The following is a 22856-nucleotide window of genomic DNA, read 5'->3' on the forward strand; positions in this document are numbered from 1 at the left end:
GGGTTCCAACTTGCCATGCTCAGGTCCTGCATCAGACTTATCCCTTTAACAGTGGTTTCTAAGAATTTTTAAATGGCAATTTTCTTATAAGGCTGGAGGAGAAGTGCATCTGTCAACATGTCAGACGATTTTAAGATTTTTGTTGGATAATATTAGCTAATGTTGATAATATTCAATGGCTCTGTGTTTTCACAAAATCTGATGTGTGAACAGTCAATTTCCTACTTGAACATGAGAAACCTATGCAGTAAATACCTTTCCATTACCAGTGCAGCACAGACAAAGAAACAAACTCACCCACTATGCTTCATGTTGGGGGGCTTGTCCATGCGGACGGCCAGTTTGATCCTCAGATCTGTGTCCTGGCTGTTCTTAGGGACCACCATCCGGTGGAACTCCGCCTGCTTTGGACCACTGGTGGTGGGGATCAGGACCACCTGAAAGTGGGTGAAGTAATACAAGCCATATGCTGGAAAGGCTTTACTGTATCTTAACAAGTAAATACTGAGACATGAAAGCAGCTCTATAATCACTTCTGGTGGTAATTAAATCAGCCTACTGAGCCCTATAAGCCCACTTTATTTGCTCAGTTCTGTCTCTTGCCTTGGCACCACCAGTGTTTACAGATACTCATGTTTTCAAAACAAATGCTTCAGAAATATAGGACTTCATCAAAATCCTGCACCCAGCTTCTATATCATGTTTCAATAATATTGTTGCTTTTGTTTTTTCAATATTTAAACTTCACATTTTTCATACAGTTCTCACATAAATTCCTAAAATGGTTTTGCCTCAGCAATTTTTTTGAACTTCCCTTAGTTTCATAATAATGTCTTCTATGTGGGTCTGGGTTAAGTTGTACACAGAGTTTGGCTTGTCTTCAAAATTGCTCATGAAATTATAGGTATATTAGGCTCTAAAATACAAAACCTGTTTGCAGGAATTGGTAGAATTGATAAATATGTCTGCATTCTTACTTTTATAGATGTGTCTGAATTATTTCCTTTGCAAGTTTATGCATGCAAGCAGAATTTTAGCCCATAGTGCGAGACGCAAGTGCACTTGAAAGGTCAGATAGTGTGGGTGAAATCCACAGAGCAAGAAGGGTTCAAACAGGTGTCAGATTATGTGTGTTTCTATGCATCAAGTTGTTTTTTCTGTTACTGATGGACTGAGTTATTCCTCTTTGTTGTTTTCTTTCCTACACATGTGTGTGGGTGCGTGTGCCAGTGTGTGTAAAGACACAATGTGGTTAACTGTGAAGCGTATAAAGGTATGTACAACTTAATTTGGGTCTCTGCTTCTCCGACTTTCAGAGTCAGGTCCATCAAATGTTTCTGCCTTTGAATAAAGCACTTTAAAGACAAAGATCAATCTTTATAATTTCTTAACAGTTTTCTTTACCCATGTATTCAAGAATTTTCATAACATTTTGGCATCCCTAAGTCGGCCGGCGAGCTAGGGGGTACGTGGAGTGGGACGCGGATGGGTTGGCAAGCCTAGAGAAGTAGATGCGTTCTAGTCCACCACATTTTTTACAAAAAAGGGGAGTCTGACGACCAGACTTGGCAAACCTCCCTTGAGGAACAGATTGGCTGAGAACTGTTCTTATGTTTTAAGAAAAATGGGGTTTAAAAATGTCTGTGGGGTCCTGGACCAGACTACTGAGAACCAGTAGCAGTAGCTAATGTTAGCCACTGCAAAATTTGAAGGAAAGAGGAGACCAGCACTTCATACCTGGATCAATTGAAGGAAAAATGTGGGCTTAAGTTATTTCTACACTTCAAATTAAGGAAAACCATTGAAGAGCCAACTAACTGAAGGATAATTGGGGTCCGGACCCTCCAAAAGTTCTCGGGAGTGTGGTCCATTGCCACCAAACAGTCCTATTTGTAATTAAATGAGAAAAAAGTACAGGGATGAATGTGTGGATCGAAAGTATGGCTTTCCAGATGGGGGGAAGTGTGAGTGCAAATCAACTTAAGAAAATAAGAGTCAGATAGATGAGGACTGGGAATTAGAAAAGAAAAGAAGAAAATTAAGCAAAGAACTGTATGATGAATGTTGTAAAATGTGGATGAATGAAGCAGAAGAGACAGAAAGAAAAACTGAATTGAAGAAAATGGTGGGGGAAAAGATTTGAGTGGAGCAGTAGGGGGGCCCACCGATAATGCCAGTTTCCTCCATATCTTCACTACCATACATGCCCTCTTCTACTATCAGTGGTTCTTCACCTAGGTAACTCTATATTTCTTAACAGGTGGACTTGCAGGCCCTTTGGCTAATGAATCTGGAGTTTTATTCCTGCTCCCCCATTAGGTCCCTAACCAGTAACTGGTCTGCCGGCATTTGCACTACCTGCTCCAGTATCCAGGTTAAGCTTATGGACAGTTCAAGCCTCAGCAAATAATTAAGCTAGAATTAAAGAGAACCACAAGATGAGTCTGTGTCATCCAAAACCAGAAGACATACACCTAGAAAAATGGCTCCAATGCTATTTGATGCTGAAAATAAGATCCAGGCCTGTCCGAGGTGCAGGTCACTGGTCCTCGGACTAATCCAACTAAGCCATCAGTGGTTAATTCACAAGTATTTATTTCCATTTAATTTTTGAACTTACCCTGCCCAGTTCCTTGTCTTCCAGAGCCAAGACACCAGTACTTTCTGTATAGAGCTTGACTTTAACCAAAGGCAAGGGATGAATTGTAGAGAAGTCTCCCTGAGTACCCCATCTACAAAACACCAAATTGGAAACTATGAAACAATAAATATGATGAAAAATAGTGATCAAAACATCAAAAATGTATTCAGACCCATTTAAATTTTTCCCTGCAGTCATTTGCTAAAATCAAAAAAGTTCATATTATTTCTCATTAATGTACACTCAGCATCCTACCTTACCAGACTTCAGAAGATTTTCCTTTACCTTTACGGAGCTCTTTGGTTCCTCCTATCAGTCTGTAGCTTCTCATATTGAGGTCATCAAACCAAATTTCAGATCTACCATAACTGACTGACATCTGCTGGCCTCAGGTTTGCAACCAGCTTGTGACTGAGAAACCAGTAACCTCCTCCCAGATGATAACATGAACTGTCCATTATAGTAGCTGATATATTGTGAAAATCCAGTAGAAATGATGCACTAATAGAGTCATATTTACATAGAAACAACGTTAGCTCACCACCATCACTGTGTGAGAGTGTGTGTGTGAATCCATAACTGACTGAAGTTAGTATGAGGTGCCTTGGACTTGATAAAGTCATTTACCATTTAAAAAGCTTGGCTTGCTGATTTGAATTTTGGAAGACACAAACTACCATAAAAAAAACTTTCAAAGTTTACAACAGTAGGGCATCTGTTAACCACACACATGCAGATATGATGTGAGGCTGGAGGAAATATTTACACACAAGACAGTCAGGAGAATTCTGTCCTTCACTGCTTGTACAAAGGCTATTGCTGCCCATTAGAGCTATTGAGTATTAACCTTTGAGGTGAACTTACTGTGGTTTTGAAGCTTCTGCTTGGTCAGTCTGAAGTTTTTCTCCGCCCTCCACCTCCATGGTGCAGTAAACAATTCGATTTGGAGCGACTGACTTCAGCCCTTGAACTTCAACAATGACAACCTGAAACAGACATGGGAGGATCCATACAAAAATGTTATTCCTGGGATTAATTGTCAGACAACATTTACTTAGAAGAAAGCGAGATAAACGTTAAACCTTTGCACAGGTTGTCACATTATAACTGAAAACTTAATTTGATTTCATTAGGGGGGTTTTGTGTCAAAGAAAAAAAATTTAATAAAAAATTATGTGGGAGCTCGCTTTAAATTAAACAGAAAAAATAACAGATCAGTGTGTGAATTGCAAAACAGAATTAGCGTTTTATTAGTCATGTTTTATTACTTAGCGCACCGTGTTCCGGCCGGGTTATTATTTATGTTGGGCAGCACTCTCACTTCTGCCTATGACTTGTTGCTAATTGCTAGCAGCATAACTTCCAATTTTTAAACTCAGTCAGGGAGGATTTTTTTGATTGATGATAATGTCTGAGTTTTTATTTTTTTTCGGGGAACAATAAGTATTCACATTCCCCACTAAAAGGACTCTCTGACACACTGCCTGTCTTTAAATCCTGGCTGAACGCTCTGCTGTTCAAACAGGCATCTCTCTTTTTATTTTTTTTTTTTATTTGGATTTTTTTCTTTAAAATGTATTATTTTCATTTCTGTGTTACCATATGTGCCCTGAAAGCAACTCTTAAATAAAATATATAATTATTATTATAAACACTTGCACGGCCCAGCAGCTGTGCTCTATTTTCCACAAATTGGGAAATATAAAGGAAAGGTGCACAGCCATATGCGAGTGCACGGCTTTATACATCCGGATTTTTTTGTGCGCCGCACTTTTCTAAATTTGTCCATACGCCAAGTTTTACTGTGAAACCTGTGCACTCTTTTATGCATGAAGCCCCAGGTGAGATTTCTCCTCCTGTATTTAGACTTAAATAAGTAGATTAAGACATCTTTAAATGATGTATTATGGTTTTGTTTTCTGTGTGCTGTATGTATTGTAGGATATTAAAAATGCGCCACAGAAGCCTGAGATTAACCTGATCCTCACCCTTTTCATTTTGACTTGATTCGGCCCAAACTTGGGTTTTGGTCGAACTCGGACTTTAGATCTGACATGTAGGAAACATATATACATGGAACTTGTTAGTTGCTGTTAACAGGTGACATTTTTGTTCCCTTTGCAAAAGGCTGACTTTTATCTGCGAGTGTTAGAACAGAATCTGGCATTTTATACGTGTACAAGTAAATACACCTTGGCTTGGCAGAGCTAAAATGTATTTTACATTATTAAAATATAAAATCATGCCTTTTTCCTTCTACTTGTTTTTATAATAATAATAATAATAATAATAATAACAATAATAAATAAAATACATATTATGGTTGCAGACCTGTCCAGGATTTACCCCACCTCTCGCCCGGAACGTAGCTGGAGATAGGCACCAGCAACCCTCCCGACCCCATTAGGAACAAGGGTGAACAGAAAATGGATGGATGGATTATGGTTGCAAGCATCTTGCATACTTAACCAACCTCCAGGTTAAAGCTCAGCACAACATCAGATTTGGACAGTGTGTCTCCTTCTTCCCCTATATCCAAGAAGGAGTTGTTCATAGAGGAGCGCTTAAGCTTCTGTTTGAAGTCTGGACCTCCTTTGGACACGGGAAGACTCTCCAAGTTAGCCATCAGCAAGTTGACAGAAGAACGCAACTCTTCAATGTACAAAGCCCCCATGTCGGTAGAGACAAACTTTGGGTTTGTCCTTTCCTATAGTATGTACAGAGAAAAGTTACCTTTAACTTTCTTATTTGACATATAAAAACACCTGCAGACACTAAACCTTTCAAACTATTAGTAAAGTATTTATGAGCAGCCAGTATCAAATGTTTGGCCCATTTTAAACACATATTGTGCTATAAATTGCTTAATACAATCCTAAAGAAACCAGATCTCACCCTAGCAATCTTCTCGGCCAACTGTAGCCTCCCGTCCAGCTCTCTGCGGATCTGAGCAGCTTGTTCATCCACATTGTCAAGCTGTAAAAAAGCAAACAAAGGTGAAACAGAAAAAAAGAAGAGTGCTGTCTAAAAGATGAAAAACATCCCTGTTTTAGAATAAAATTTAAAAAAGGTAAGTTTCTTGTTTGGACATGTGGAAGCCCTCCTGCAACATCTTAAAATATAATTCTTGTTTTACTCACCGCTGCCCATCTTTACTGCTCTACACACAAACAGCTTCAGCGATTAAAATGACAAGTCACGGATGAAGGATAAAAATATAAAAATAAAAATTCTAGACATTAATTAGGATGACACAGCTGTAGTGCAAAACATATATATTTCAATAAACTTTCTTTTAATGTTTGCCGTTTTAAGACTATATAGTTGGTGTGTAGGTATTGTTAATGTTTTGCAGTGACACATAATCATTAACATTTGTCTGTCACCTATGAAATGGGCGAGTCTAACGCTATTAAGCTTATAGGAAACTGCCTGCACTGTAAACAACTGTCCTGCACTTTCAATATCTGAATGTGTGACCAACACAAACTGCACAATAGCATAGCCACAAAAGGCAATATAGCCTCTGATTTGCATCTCATCTGCCTGATGGTGCAAAATTTTAGAAGGATTCCAGACATGACCTTTTTTGTATAAACAACTAGCATCTTAACAGGTTATTTGGTTATTGAAATGCAAAAAAGTAATACTAACCGTTCAAGTATCCAAGTAATAGATAATACAGTAAATCAAACACTGTCCTCGGTGAGAGCTCACATGACCTGAACTATTTCACTTCTGTTAGCTGCTGTCATTTCTGATGTTTTGAAATACTCTTAGTTATCTATTCAGATCAATACCTAATTGCCTTTACACCTGGAAGCCCTCACTGCACTCTTCTCAGACTTTGTTTGCAGGAAAAAAAACTTGAATTGTCACATACTTTCAACCCCTCCATCCCTCTCACCCCTCTGCTTTTTTTTAACAATAAACAATATTTCAGCAGGTACTAACTTAAGGAGGAATGGATTGTGGTCATGCAGATTGCAGTAACAAGCTTAATTTACATTGCTTACAGTCCCTTATAAGCTTGGATGAAATGGGGTCCAGAGGACAAGTGGAGCTTTGCATGCCTGCAATGAGTTGGATGACTCTTCTCGGATAACATGAAAGAACTGAGACAGGTGCTGAGTGCTGTGAGGATGAGAATCATGTGGAGAAGTTGAGACAATGGTGATGTTTAAGGTCTGTTAAGCTAGAAAAATTATAATTCAACAGGGGCACCAGATATAGGAGTTTTAGAAGGGTTTCGATAATTTATTAAGTGTCAATTTAAGAGTACAGGAGTAGGTGGAAAATCAGCTGTGATGCGGGTATACATAAATATGAGCAGCTGAATCAGACAGGGCAGGACTTGAACAGATAACTGGTTGACTTATCGGTCTCTGTCTCCACTGCAAAAAACACAAAATCTTACCATGTTTGGTTTAGTTTCTAAGGCAAATATCTTAGTGCCCTTGGAATTACACAAAACTAATTTACAAGTAACTTTTCACTATTTCAGCAAGATAATAGCTTGAATGAATAATTCCTTAATATTGATAAAGATGTACTTATTCCATTGGCAGATTGTTTCACTTATAACATGGGAAAAATGTCTTTGTATAAGTGTCTGCCAATACAACATGTACATTTCAAGTACACACATCATCAGTGTGTACTTGAAATGCCTCAGCATTCACAACAGGATCTGATGAAAGGGAAAACCTGTAGCGATAGCAGAGAGCAGCAGGGGGAATGGGAGAGAGTGAGTGGCTCTACACAATGATTGTGACCAACAGCACTAAGATCTGCCTCAGGTTCTGATTGGTTGTTTCTAGTTCAATTTCCTCACAGATTATCATCTCATACTTTACTGTCATGACATAGAGAGTTAGTTTCTAGGGCAAATATTTTAGTGCCCTTGGAATTACATAAAACTAATTTGCAAGTAACTTTTCAGCAAGATATAGGAGTTTGAATGAGTAATTCCTTAATATTGACAAATATGTACTAATTCCATTGACGTGACCAACCTCCTGCATGCCCCGTTCCAGAAAACCAAACGGCAAGAAAAATTGGTTGTTAATATTAGCCCAGTTTTACTTCTGGGACAATTACTGACATCAAAAAATATCAACAAATAAACATGTTAATGTATCCCTAAGGTGAGGTCATCTGCTGACAAAAATCCACTTACCTGACAGGCATTGTATAGCAACTGGTGCTCAAACTTGCGGATGCCCAGTATCTGCTGGAACATTTCGTACAGCTGCTCTTTACTGAGGATGAGCTCTGAAACAGCACTCAGGTGTGCCCGCTGTGGTTGGCGCCGCATGTCTTCCTCCCCACAGTAGATGGTATCATACTTGGTAATCCAGGAACTCAGCACAGTCTCTTTACTCAAGCCATCAATCTCCGGAAGACTGCGCACCCGTCGCTCAATGTTTTTCTTAAAAACCTCACGAAAGTCATTGGCTGAGCACCCACCACTTTGAACCATTCGGGAAACTCTCTCACTCTTCAGAAAACCCTGTTTAGAGAGAGAAAAAACATACTTAGTTATTTGTTCATATGGTCCACTGAAATATCTTCAACATGTCAACACTTTCAAAGAAAAAAAGGGAAATTGCTTAAGTTTAAGTGCAGTCTGGCTTGTTTGCAGCCAAATAAGTCCCAGCCACACTGAGGTTATTTTGGTAAGACTTAAAAAACATCAGCAAAAATAGGTCAAGTCAATTCATAACAAACATTTCCAGGGGTCTTTAAGCAATCAATGAGCCAACTTACTCCCACGGTGCCTTTCAGATACTGTGGGGAAAAAAGACTATGGAATAAAATATTTAAGGTTCTCTTTACCAGAAGAAAATTATTATCTAAAAATACTTTTCATAGCACAAAGTTTATACCATGGGTCTAACAATCCATACAATTCCAACAGAAATTAAAACACATGGTACAGAGGTCTGAAAACTTCATAATCCCAAGAGCTATTTTTGCTCCAAGTCCAGCAAAGTAAAATTTAGAGATGCATGGCTTGATCATTAAAAACTAAGATGGCCTTTCCAACTGTCCCAACCCCAGCCAGAGACAGTGCCAAAAAAATAAAATGCACTTCAAACAAGCTAGCAAACCTGAGCTGCCCAGAATGAAACAGTCCCAACCCTCTAACGAGCTCCAACCTCAACTCCATCTCCCAGGTTCCAATAGACTCCTGCCCATTGTGGGTTTCCATCCTGTGCGGAGCACTGACTTCACCAATACACCAATGCATTTCTGTTTGTGGCCTGCAATCAGGGTTTTTCTACCTCTTGATGATCTCATTCTGACATTTACAATGTTCATGGTAGCTAAAACAATGAACAATTGAATGAAAACAGTTTTAAAGCATAACTGTTTGGACAAAGGCTGAAGCTCTTGGTCTATTATTTCCGATAATCTTCATATTAGTCCTCAGACTGCTGTCCTCCATCATCCTGCTTTCTGATTTCTATATGTTCTTTTCCATTCTGTAGAGCACCACAAATGCCAGCCATTATTACTTATAAAGTGATCAGCAGGAGACATCCTCCCACCCTGCTGCTCAAATTAATTGAGGCCTTAAACATCACTAAATCATTTATGCAGGAGGAGAAGCCAGAGATTATAGACAAAGAAACGGGGGTCTGCAGGCTGTCATCTGTCTGTTGAAGAATAAATCCAACTAAAACAATGAGACCCGATGAAAAGAATGATGGAAAACATAACCAAGAAAAACACTTGCTTCAATTTGTCTTAATACAGCTTCTTCACATGTGATCCATCTGGGAGATCTGATTTTGAAACCACTTTAGTTTTTCATATTTAAATAGTACATTTTAAAGCAGGTAATGAAACAGAGACATCAGACTTTTACTGGAGAACAATCATACAGCATTACAGAAGTAATACAGCATCTGACCTTGTTACATCCCCAAACCAGGGGTACAGGTGGGAGTGTATAATAAATGTCCAAAGGATTAAGAAACAAAAAACCCAGGAGTGTGTAATTAATAGTTTATTTAAAAAATAAGCAGAAGTATCTTGATTTGAAAGGGGAAGAACTTAAAAGAAAAATGTGAGGATAAATAAACATCAAGGGTTTCTAATAAAAGGTCTTCCAGTACCAAAAAACCTGACACTGGACCTCCTTTCTTCAAATACAAGGCCCCACTTAGCTGGAACTCAAAGGAGGAAGCATCAACCAGTTCTCAACAACACATGCTTCAACAAAAGTGTGGAGAAGACACCCTACACACATGCTGCCTAATAGGTCAAGAGACCCTGAGTGCAGTTCCACACCCAGCTTTAAACTCTGCTCATCAAGAGACTGAGTGGAACCAGCCATGCCTGGTTAAGCTGCAGGAGCTCAGCAGCAACCTGAAATCAGGAAACATGTATGCAGCCACCACTACATGTAACGGACCTGCTCTGCAGTTTGGCCACATTTCCTCAGTGCCAAACTGAGGAAAGGTGGCCTTTCCATATCACTGCACTGGATGGTCCCATGGTGGTGGTTTTAAAGGGTTCCACAGTTAAGTGTTACAATAGACTTTATTTGAGAAATATTTATTTTAGAAAAACAATACAGACTTGGTCTGACTTCGCTCTCTCCATCAAGCCTAAACAGCGATGAGAATCGTCACTAAGCCTTTCCAATTTCAATTGGCATTAGCTTTTAAACGAGCTTCTAATGCTATCTGACTGATGACCTTGATTGCACTATTTTGTTTGTAATTGCACCATTTTTGTAATGATTGTAGTTTGTTGTGTTTGTAGCATTTTATTTGTGATTGCATCCCTTTTTGTTTGCATTTGTTTTGTTCATTGAAGGTTTTTGCTTCTATTTTCTGTTATTGCAGAGATTTTTTTTTTGCAGAGCTTCTGTTGCATTTGTTTGTTTTGGGGTTTTTTTGTTGTTGATTATGCTTTTTTACATGTGTTTGCAGCTTGTTTCACCGTTTGTTTCAGCCACAGTAGTTTGGCAATGAAACATTATAATTGTTTCTAAATGACTTGACCAGGCTGATAGGTCTCACTGGCTCTCACATGCCTCCTTTCACTCAAACTGTATTGGAATTTATATAAATTCTTCATCAAGGTATGAGTCAAGCTTAAAAGCCACAGCGCTTTCTCTGACTATGCAGCTCAATGTGAACCACAAATATAATCTAGAATAGCTTTTAGAGGTGCGCAGTTAAAGGGCAGTGAGGATGATAAACCTTTGTGAACAAAGAATTATGAGCACCGTGTGTGTTTATATTTCACACGCTGCCCAGCGAGTGACTCTGTCATGGTTTGATAAAAGTTTCTACATGTGTTCCTCAGTTAGACGGTGCATTAGTGGGTCAGAGGTTAGGCCTGTGGGGGGAGAGGGGCGCTCACCTTTTAGTCACTCAGCATGCTGGCTTTTCTTTTTTAATTAATTTTTTTAATGATCCATCAAACTGCACCATATCAAATGCTTTGTCAACTTACAGTCAGGCAGAGTTTCTGCAGAGAAAAGAAAAACTAGTCCCATCAAGCTCCGCCAACCAAAGCAGTCTCTGTGGCGCTTATTGAAAACTCAATAGACGTAAAATGGAAGAGCTACTTAAGCCTCAGAATTTATATCTCCCCACTTGTTCCTCTGTATCATGCAGAGACATACACTGTGCAGCAGATTTAGCTCATCATGCAGAGCCGGTCCAAGGTTGTATGGGGCCTTGAGCAAAATTTGACTTAGGGCCCCTTCTGCTACTAAGAACATTGACACAATTAAAAGCAACAAATATTTTGTGAAATCTGGGAGTGGGGACAGTTTAATTGGCCAAGTTTAAAAGCAATCAATGATAATTGTAATTTATTGAGATGTATTTGGGAACAAACATGGCTGAAACTTAAACTCATAGCATCAGATTTTCTATGGTAACAAAAACTAACTATGAAGATTGTTCTTTGCACTTTTGCAGAGTTATCTTGCTAGCTCCTTAAAATCTCAAATTTCAATGTTAAACAAATTTCAAATCTTTTAATTTATTTATGTTGAAACAAATAAATCAATATAACAGCATTGATATTCTCAATAAACAAATATTCAATTTCTTTATTTGTGGTCTGTGTCAAAATGTTAGCATTTATGGGGGCCCTGATGCCCTGAGAATCCTAAAGGCTTAAGCAGGTGCTGACTTCATTTGGATTCAACAGAAGTTAAAATAAATTATATTTATTTTACATGTATTTTTTTGATTTGTTGTTTTTAAGACTCTATAATGGTGGGTTTATTGGATATTTATTTGTTTTAAATATCCATTGACTGCAATGTCTCCCAATTGTCTTTTCAACAAAATCTCAGAGATTGTTGAAAAGTCAAGTTCTTAATATTGATTTTAAGAAAGTACTAGTTCCACTGGTAGATTATTTCACTTAAAACATTTTTCCAATGTTATAAGTGAAATAACCTGCCAGTGGAACTACTAGTAGTGAAAACACTTTTTACAGTTTGTTGGTTCCATCAAAAATGTGATATTTTTGTTATAAGAGATGGTGATATAAGTAGGACATTTAAAAGATGTTCTACTTGTATCACTACATTACTTTGCTGTTCATTTTCACTGTATATTTTCGCTGTTTTACTAGAATTGATTGATTGGAAACAACTGATTGACAACTCAGAAGAACAACCCACAATCTCTGAATATATTTGGTAAATAAGAACACTTTAGCATATTAACAGTCCTCAATGTTGGAGTTTCTTTTTCACAAATGTTTAATAAGTTAAGCAAGTAAGTACGAAGTACGGACCCATTCTAATTTATTGAATGGGTTCATAGTTATGACAAGAATTAAGGTGGTTGATAAGAATCAGAGTTTCTTTCAAAACACATTTCTGTTTCTGAAATACAGGCATCATTTACATGAAGCTTGTGTCCCCTCACCTCATAGTAGCTTCTCACAGCATTGCAGAAAGCTTCATCAGCGATAATCTGAGTCTCTCCATTGAGGAAGGCCATGAAGCGCTCCTTCACTGTCTGCAGCTGCTGCTTGTTAACCTTACAGAGAACACAGAAGAAGCAGGAAGTACAAACTTAATACAGTGAGACTTAACGAGGAGTATATGACTGGAAAAATGAGTTCCATATAGACATGGGATATACAACAATATTCTACGGAAAATGGTAAAAACAAAAAAGGCCTAACATTAACATCATTTTTATAATCAGATTGTGATGTTACCATTGTATTACACATGTTTTAATGAGGATAAAAGCAAACTGTGGTAACATCACTTTCATCTGTGATCTTTACATCAGATATTAATATGTCTAAGATTCATAGTATGAACAAGCAGATTGAACTCTTGGGAAGCAAATAAAAAACATTTAATTTGCATTTTAATTTCAAGCCTTAACACGCATAAAACAGACTCATCGGACAAAGTAATGCAAACACTACTTTTGCCTTTTCTGTGATAAAGATTGAGCTGGAAGCCCAAACTTTCATGTTCATCTTTACATTTAGTGGCAGTGTTTTCTCGATATTTATTTATAGTTAACAGTCAAACCTGAGTTTACATAGCACTGGTATGCTAGAGAACTTGGTTCTGCCAAGCAACATGTGCTATATTTAAAATCTGGGCTGGATGATATGGCTGAAAAACATATGTCAATATTGATATTTATTTATTGTTTTTTTTGTTTGTTTTAAATATCTGAAATGCTACCAAGATGCACCAGTTTTTTCTCAATCTCTCCTTTCACGCTACACCATTTATTATTTTTAAGCAGTTACTCAACAGGTTTTTCCTAGATTACCAATGAGTGAGTGTGTTAGTTGATGTCAACCTTCAGTAGCAGTGTGATGTTATTTTACAGATTGTAAAATGTGCAGGAAGTTAAATGGGCAATGGTGGCTTTTTACTTGAAAAAGACAACAAATCCACTGAATAATAGCGGGTAACTTCTGGTTTAGATATTTAGATTTTATTTTGCATCTAATGTGCTGTTGTGACTGTAATTGTGAATTCGCCAAGCTCTGCTTTAATATTGAGCATATTGGATTATTAGAACAGAGGGGGCGAACCAGTTCAGCACCACAACCAAATTCAGCTCATTATCACAGTAAAGATCAAAACAGCAATTCCCTAAAGCCTTACCGAGACATCTGACAGTGTTTTTATGTTTGGTTTGTACTCTGTTAGAGTTTCTCAAAGACACTCTTTTCCATGTGTCTGTAAGATCTGAACAATGTTTAAACTTAACTTATTTTAAGTGTAGTAAAAACTCATTCACAGACACACTGAAAACATTTGAGGTCCCTCTGCCAAACTGGTGGATGTGGAAGTGTCTCATGCAGCACATTTTTGAAACATGTATAACAATTTACTCGTGTGGCTCAGATTTGTATCTATTTCATTGAGGGTATTATGGTGATGTTGTGGAAAAAATACTATTTCCAAGCACTGGTCAGGTGAAATCACTCAATTGGTTTATTCATATATTGCGCACAATACAGAGAGCTCATAGACAATCAGTAATGAAGCTAGTCTGGATTAAAACCTCGCCAAGCTGTCAGGCAGAGACAACACATGAGCTTTATACCAAAGATAAAGAATTAACAGTAAGGGGAGAGACAGTCTGGTTCTGATGCAGCTGTAGAAAACAACTTCCAACCTTCTACATGTAACCCAAATAGTTCTTTTGGTGAGAGTTTATAAGCATTTCATGACATGACAAGCAGATGTGACCTTATTGTAATTTTTTCATGACAGTGACAAGTAACAATTTGATTATGAAAAACTGAAATTGTCTGTGGTCAGAATTTTATTTTAGATATCCACAATGTTGATTCTAGATAAGAATAATGTAATTGTGGACAGCTGCAGCTGAAAGCCAAATTAATCTGAATGGGAAATGTGGTGTGATTTGTTTTAGGGAGAATGTTGCGTGAACTGTGGCTAGGAAGGGTGTTATTCTGGATATCGGAAATTTTCATATTAAAATGGAAGCTTAAATTTGGCTAAATCTCACTTGGCATTCTTGGTAGAAAAAACAAAAAACCACAAATAAAAAGATAAAAACAATTATTCCTCATCAACAGAAATGACGGTATTAGGTTTTAATGTCTGTAAGTGACAGATAACAGATTGATCTGTATGATAATTTTGAGTTTTTATAACCCACATATTTACAAGTTGCTGTAGCTCATTAGCTGCATAAATAATGATAAATATGCATAGATATGATTCACTATTTCTCTCAATGGAGGGCTTGGGAGAAATAAAAACAATACTTGACAGCAGGGGTGGAAATTGAAAATTTTCTCTAGGTGAAATCAAACTAAGCAGCCGCTTAGGGCCACTTAGGGGCCCCCTCAGTGGAGCTGATTTATTTTTTCGTAATAATTTCTATGTCATTAAAATATCAAAAACACAATTTCACCATGAAGTGATTTGTTTTTACAATAATATATATTTGATAATGTATGTAGAAATTATTATTTTATTCATAAAAAGAAAAAATTGGGGGCCTGTGGTGGCCGCGGTAGGTACCGCACGCTTCACGGTAACATGAGCTGCCGTGCAATGTGCAGTGCACATCCAAACGTCCAAAGCTCGAGTCAGCAGTTAAGTAAGCTAAACTATGCCTCAAAAAAGGACTTATCCTTCAGGGGAGAACAGAAGAAGAATAGGAAAAAGTCAAGAAAAAGGTTTGTTTTATGTGCCTTGGAAATGCAATGTAATGTAAAAGATTTGTAAAGCTGCTAATAGAAAATTAGCTTGGATGGTCGAGTTCAACAGCCAAACATTTATGCTAGCGTCTTTGTTTGTGTGAAACTGAGTTCAAACTTTAAAGGAGTTGATTCTCATGGTTGGCTCTGAATATTTCTGAGTTATTTTGGCTTGAAAAGGCCGTGTTTGAGAACAATAATTAAAACTTCTCAATGATTGACATTGTCTAGCAAAATGTTTTTACGTCAGGCCACATAGCTCCTACATCGATGAGATACTCTATGCTGTGGTTGGGGATATGTTGTTTGCTGCTGAGCAAAATCATTTTGTGGCTAAAACAAACATTTTTACATTAACTTCTAAGTTATGTGAAACTTTTGTTAAAATCAATTGAATGCATAGAATCAGTTCAGCACCAATCCACATTGACTTAGCGATTGGAGTAACGCTTAAGAGAAATTTATTTAATCAAAGAATGTCATGAATATGTGTGCAGGGCTGCACCGATTGCAGTTTTCTGGCTGATCCCCGTATCTTTAAAGAGCCTGACTGCCGATTTTGATTTTGGTTGATTTTTGTTTTGTCTGAAATGTTGCCAAGTATAGCAAGAAAGTCACTGAGTTGGCAACAGAGGGGTGAATATTGTTAACTGTAAATGTGCAGACCTGAACTGGTGGGCCAGTCTGTCAGTCACACCTCTCACTGTAGAACAGAAGAGGACAGAGGCTAATTTTTAAACCTTTGCTGACAAATCTAAGATTAGCGGATAAGATGGGCTTCACATGTAAGTATCAGCCGATCACGAGCCCCCAAAATTAAGAAAATCGGCACCCAGAAATCAACTGGTTGATAAATCAGTTGGCCAATAAATGTATCTTATTATATATGTATATATTTTAAAGACATGCAATAAGTTTATAGCAGGTGTGTGAATGACCTAATGATCAGTCTGCTGATTGCAGCCAGTCCACAATGTTAGCAGAACTAGAGGGCCCCAAAACCACATTTCACTTAGGGCCCCAGGGAAGCTTGGGCCAGCCCTGATAGTAATTGATCAAATTTAATAGAATAAAATTGTATTGTAAGGTTTTGTATTATTATTGTGTATGTTGTATTTTTTTTGTATTTTTGCTTATCTATTAGCATTACTTAGGAACTTTCTTTTCTAAGTAGCTCAGAGCTAATGTGAGCTTCTAATCTACATACTGATGTTAAATATAGTGTTATAGATGTATTTCATTGGCACTTTTAGATTGAAATATACATATATATTTTTACCAGATATAAGCTAATTTCTTTAGTTTTACTGATGTGTTGGTAATATGGAACCCTGATAACTTGAATATTGTTGTGCAACATGGAAAAACTTGAGGAATGATGAAAGGTCTTTTGGAATTGTAGCTTAAGCTTTATTGATATTAGCATCCTATATTTTAAGATGCTTTACTTTGGCGTTGTTCCAGGTCAGGGTTTTTTTTTTTGTTATGGTGTCCTTTTGGCCCGTAGTGCCCAGAGACCCCAAGATCATCCTCTCCAGAACTTGGATGGTGAGCCCCAGCCCAGAGGACAGAGTGAGCCAGGTAGAAATTTGTCATACACTTGATTAAAATCTTGTCACAAATACATACACAACTGGTTCCAAAAGAGGTTTGGCTCATCCATCTACATTCCATTTCCTCAGAAAGCAGTAAACACATGAACAATCCAAGCTGCATCACATAACACAAGGTATGGGGGTTGTGAATTATTTACACTTACTGACACTAAGTTAATATCCAAGCCCCACCGTTGCTGAAAGCATGTGCACAACCTGGTTAAGAGCTTGATGACAGTAGCAGGATTTAGTACCTTCTAAGTTATAAAGCAAATAGGAAAGAAATAATGTTTCTGAGATGTATGCGTTTCCAATTGAGCTGGATCAAAGTAAACAGATCAATGTAGAGAGGTCTTCTTCTTCTTCATGATTTTTATTGGCGGGTAGCGTCTAACGTTAAGATATATTATCGCCATCTACTGTGCTGGATTGTGAACCAAAGCATCTCCCCCCCAATCTAAACTCTTACATATAATCCTGTTACCTTCAAAAAATGTAATAACTGCTTTATTTATTTTATGTTTAATTGATATCTTATTAAGTTTTAATGTCTTTATATCGTATTTCCTAATATGTTAAGGTCAATGCGGAGGGTGTTTTGAAAGTTGCCAGGTGGCGAGCCATTTGTGATTTTTGTGACGACCTTAAAATACGCAATTTTCATGCAGTTTTAATTTTGGCACGTCCACCAGGTGGTTGAGTTTTTGAATATGATAAAGCCTCCAAAACGCTATGCACTTTAGGTAGAAGGGAAAAAAAATAGTAAACAGTATGATTACAATAGGCCTTTGCAGCGCTTTCACTGCTCGGGCCTAAATATTAAATAGCCGCATCTAAATATTGCAGGTGTTTCTGTGTTTTGTACAGGTTAGACCTTTGTCACTGTGTAATGTTGTTAAAAAATTTCTAAATGAGTTCCTATTTTTGACACTGAATTTAATTTCATCCTAGATTTTTGTACTGAAATAGAATTTAAATAAAATTTGAACATTCTTGCTGAAAGAAAATTATTTTATAAAACATTGTCATGTTAATGACATCAACGATCTCACAGAATCATCAGAGATATGGGCAGAAAATGGTGCAATGGCCCAGTTGATAGCACTGTTGTCTTGCAGCAAGAAAGTACTGGGTTCAATTCCCAGGCCTGGGTCTTTCTGCATGGAGATTATATGAACTGAATTGAGTCAACTGAACCAAAGTGAAGCAATTTAATGACATCTGGTGGTGCTTTGAGTTCAGTAGCTCATTATTGTGTTACACAGTCACACTCAATTTACAACATTCATGTCCTGTAAACAAACAAATACTTGAAGTCATTTAAACTGTGGGCCCTCACTCTATAACCTATGAAACATTTACTTTTTGAATTGAATTATGGTTATTAACTTTTCCATGATATTCAAATTTTCTGGAAAGGATCGGGAGCTGGGGCTGCACAGTGGCACAGTTGGTAGAGCTGTTGCCTTGCAGCAAGAAGGTCCTGGGTTCGATTCCCGGCCCAGGGTCTTTCTGCATGGAGTTTGCATGTTCTCCCTGTGCATGCGTGGGTTCTCACCAGGTTCTCCGGTTTCCTCCCACAGTCCAAAACCATGACTGTCAGGTGAATTGGTCTCTCTAAATTCTTCCTAGGTGTGAGTGTGTGTGTGCATGGTTGTGTGTCCTTTATGTCTCTGTGTTGCCCTGCGACAGACTGGTGACCTGTCCAGGGTGAACCCCGCCTCTCGCCTGAAATGTAGCTGAGATAGGCACCAGCAACCCTCCCAACCCCTCTACGGGACAAGGGTGAACAGAAAACAATGGATGGATCTGGAGCTGACTGATGGGAAGTGATGGATGGCTGTGAGAATAAAAGCAGACTAAGATCTCAGTGTTCCAGGGTTCTGACAGCACTTCTGTTGCCAAGTATTATAGGCTCCCTTGAGTGCATTTGTGTCTTTAATTGTTTTTGCATTATACACAATGTTCACACAATTTTCTAACAGACATAACATTAAATCTACAACACTTGATGTCGTGTGTATGTTTTGGAAGCACTTTTAAAGTTGGAAACCTACAGATTCCTTTGAAAACCAAATAAACTTAATGTGTTGTAGAAAAGAATGAAACTATTTGTTTTTCAATCATTTGAGGTTAACACTATGCTGAACTGTTTAGTGAATTATTTTCATTTCAAACCATGTAAAATTGTTATGTTTAAAGGGTTTGCTAAAGCAGAAGAGTTCACTTTGTTTGGTTTTTGACTTCTCCAGTAGAAATTGCCTGCACAGAGAAGCTAAAGCCTACTTGCTGTTCAGTCTCACCTTCTGCTGTCTTCGGGCCATGTCGGTGGGCTGCTTAGCGTTGAACGGATAGGAAATACACCGCAGAACAAATACATAGATCTGCAGCTTGGTTCTCCTCTCCTTTTCCTCCTTCTGAAGGCGCTCTCGCTCCTTCTTTTCCTCATCGTCATTTGCAGAGGGGCAGTCTTTTGCACCTTCACCGGGGGTTTCGGCAAACTGCAGCTGCTGACCGCCCGCCCGCCCGCTGTCTCTCTGCTTTTCTGTCTCTGAGAAGGCGGATGGTTTCCTCGGAGGCTCTCTGGTAACTTCTGTGTCTGACTCCCCGCCTGTGTCTTCGCTAGAAGACGGATCCAGCATGGTGACAGATGTTAAAACTCAGACAGACTAATAACACGGCAAAGTCCTGTTTACCCTTTAGTTTGTTTTAGTTGACGTGGCGCTCCGCCAGCATATCTACTGTCAAAGCCGTTTTCCTGCTGGAACAAGTGCTGCGTTTGAAGTCACGACCTGGGTTAAATGCTGTTTCTGATGGCGACGTCAGGGCAGGCGGAGTTTTCCGGATAAACGACGCCACGTGAGCTTCGTTCCTTCACGCACAGAAAATGTGTTGGAATGGCAACGAGCGCTCGCAGCCACCGGCTGCTACCGAGAGCTCGATATGCGTACAGGTGAGCAACCTGTGGCTGCAAGTAGAGATAGGTTGAAACAGAGCGAAGAGGTGTCACTCTGGATTTTTTAAATGCACCAATTTTTTTTTTAAATTCATAGTTGTGTATCAAGGGTGTAACTTTGTGTTGCAAGTTGGTTGGAACGAAAAGGAGCGGAGGGGTGAGGGGGCGTTAGGGCGCTGATGCACCCACATTTACGGGAAGGCCTTTTATTCTCTAGTGCTAAGAATAAAGCCAAACCTTACACGTGAATGTCAGATAGTCTTATTCAGTACATTAGGATATACGTCCTGATCAGGCTTGTCAGATTAATATAACTTCGAAAGTCATCTTTCATTCCCAGATAAAATGGCGTGTCAAGGCCATTGTAGATGGAAAAAAGGAAAAGTGCATTTCCTCCAAAAACAACTCAAAAATTTTTTGGATTAATTTCAGGCATTCTCTTGAAACAGCTAAGAAATTTCTGAGTTTGAAAGGACAAAAATTGCTTAAAAAAAGACTCCGACATTTTTAGAATAATCGCAGGAATTGTCTACTAAAACATGTACATTTGTAAGTTTCAAAAGTCAATAATATCTGAGTTTTTTCTAGCATATTTATGACTTTTAAAAATGAAAAATTTCTCTTTTGTACTATAAAATTACTAATATTTTGTCAGAAATTTGCTAAAAAAAATTCTATCTTTGACGGCCCTAATACAATGTCATATCTTGGTGATGGACACCTTCCTATTCCTATTTTATGTTCTATTGCTTTAAGATATTTTTCTTGCAATAGACCATTGTTACCATTTTTATACCCTCAAAAAAAACTGACACAGTGGCAAACATAACTGACAAACATAAATTACTGACATTTAATGTAACCTAATTACCTGAAATGAGTGGTCAACAAAACACAGATAGCGCAGTGAGCTTCCCTACTTGTCCACTAGTGTCACTCTGTGTACTGTAACAAAACTCCAAGTTAGCCTTTGAACATAACCTCCAACACTACCCAGAAGAGTACCGGATTTGAAGACTTACCACAGCAGAACGCTGAACACTGTGTGGAATTTTCGGTTTCCCTTCGTATTTATAGGTAACCAGAAGGGGGCGCCAAAAACCACCCATCACAGGACAATTATGAAACATATTTAGCTATATATATAATGAAGCCTAGGCGTAAATTCAAACTCGAAGACTCTTAAGCCCCACCCGCATTATCCAATCGGTGTGTCCCGCTCATTATCGACGACATATCAACGTTGGACCAAGCCACGTCACGTCCAATCACCGACCAAGCCCCAGTTGATAAGGACCTCCATCCATGGCATCTTCCGCTTTCCGGCCGCGCTCACACCCACATCACAATTCGATGTCCTCAGCCGGGGTCCGAACGCCAAAGAACTTCAATTCATGCACGTCAATAAACTTTTCTAATTGCTTTCTTTCTCCGTCTGAGTCTCTCCAGATTGAATATGTTTTTTTTTGTTTTTTTTGTTTTTTATATTTTATTCATTTCATTCAATACAAAGGAAAAAAATTCAATACAAAGAAAAAATTAATAATAAAAAAAAATGAAATGAAAGGTAGCAGAAAGAAGAAAATAATCTTATATAATCTGCCCCTTTTTCTCATCTATGGATCAAAACAACAAAAAAAAGAAAAAAAATTTGATTTGTCTTATGTGACAAAAAAAGAAAACAAAGAAAAAAACAAAGAAACAAGGTCAATCATCAATCTCAACTGAACGATACTATACTATTTGTTACATTAAATAACAAAATGTAACAAATTTTGTTACATCATAATTATATAATATAAGAATATGACACAAATGTCTTCCTTTTTTTTCCCACATACACTTGTTTGTGACTAAAAACATAGGTCTGATGAAGTTAGAAAAACTGTTTCTATTTATTTTTTGTAATTGTCCTTGTAGCAGCGGAAAAAAACCCTCCTCACCCAAGGGCGTAAATCCCATCTCGTTATTGGGGGGCGGGGACCATAAACAGAAAAATTTCTTAAGACCAATTTTGGGGGGGTTGGCAAAGTTACAGTGAAATGTAATGTAAAATGTGGTTTAAAAACTTTTTAAACCACATTCAAGTTGCAGGATCAAAAATGACTAGTAATGCACATCAAATGTGTTTTTCTAAATAAGCAAACTGTTGAGAAGTAAAACTAAAACTCAAATGTTGCTTAGATACGAGTTTTGTTCAGTCTCACTGATCTAATCTCTGCTATACCTTTGCAAAAGTTTAAGATTCTAAATAAAAAAAGCTTTAATAAGTAGCTGCTCTTAATAAAATTCCTCATAAATATTGATTTATTGTAATGGTTCCCAATACAAGTTATGGGCTATTTAAATTAGAATTTAAGTTGCTTTATTTTTAAGCCTGTTTTAGTTTTGCCATATCCTGGATGGCTGAGAGCAACAGGTAGACAGAAATTAATATCTGGGGAGTATCATAACTTAAATGTAATATTTAAAGCACCAGGGTTTATATAGAAAAATATTCAGATTTTATTTTGTAGTTTTAAAGGCTCTATTTTGAAGACAGAGAGAAATAAAGGCATAACTTTTAGTTTTTTATATCTGTTCTCGGTTCCCACACACAGCTGGGTCCACTTGCTCAGGTGTCCTCCTTCCCGTTTCAAACTCTTCTAATTAACTACAAGTTAAAGAGCTAAATATGAATGAGATGTTAGGCTTAAGTCTATGAAAACAGTTTTGTTAATAAGGCAGCTTATCATGATTCAGTCAAAGTAATGAAATAACAAACTGCAGTCAGATTTTTATTGTTAATGTGTTTCACTCTATTGAGCAGTGGATGTAAATAAAAGGTTTACATGTCTTTTGTTTAAGTATTTACTTACTTGGGGGTTTTATGTTTGTGCTACAGAGCCACTGCTATCAGAGACCTCCTCATTCCTGCGGCTTTGACGAGCCTGTGCCTTCTCGGCTGCTGTTGCTCCTC

The 22856-nt window shown here is 37.8% G+C and overlaps 1 protein-coding gene across 8 annotated transcripts in view; it reads right to left on the minus strand.

Annotated features, from left to right (window-relative positions):
- cadps2 (Ca++-dependent secretion activator 2) overlaps nucleotides 1-20936 on the minus strand; it is a 144132-nt gene extending 123196 nt beyond the window's left edge. For 5 of the 8 annotated variants that reach the window (XM_044125649.1, XM_044125648.1, XM_044125647.1 and 2 more), the window contains exons 1-10: nucleotides 20920-20935; nucleotides 20769-20842; nucleotides 19245-19909; nucleotides 12556-12669; nucleotides 7821-8153; nucleotides 5537-5617; nucleotides 5115-5348; nucleotides 3506-3627; nucleotides 2621-2732; nucleotides 298-437 (exon numbers count right to left, since the gene is read on the minus strand). In XM_044125649.1, the coding sequence (XP_043981584.1) occupies nucleotides 298-437; nucleotides 2621-2732; nucleotides 3506-3627; nucleotides 5115-5348; nucleotides 5537-5617; nucleotides 7821-8153; nucleotides 12556-12669; nucleotides 19245-19583 (1475 nt within the window). In that variant the 5' untranslated portion in view covers nucleotides 19584-19909; nucleotides 20769-20842; nucleotides 20920-20935. Of the gene's footprint in view, nucleotides 1-297; nucleotides 438-2620; nucleotides 2733-3505; nucleotides 3628-5114; nucleotides 5349-5536; nucleotides 5618-7820; nucleotides 8154-12555; nucleotides 12670-19244; nucleotides 19910-20768; nucleotides 20843-20919 lie in introns of those variants that run through there. The other 3 variants (XR_006371388.1, XM_044125646.1, XM_044125650.1) reach the window with 3 other exon arrangements.
- Nucleotides 20937-22856: the final 1920 nt, after the last annotated feature.

This window comes from Gambusia affinis, linkage group LG08, assembly GCF_019740435.1.
Source record: "Gambusia affinis linkage group LG08, SWU_Gaff_1.0, whole genome shotgun sequence".
Lineage (NCBI taxonomy): Eukaryota > Metazoa > Chordata > Actinopteri > Cyprinodontiformes > Poeciliidae > Gambusia > Gambusia affinis.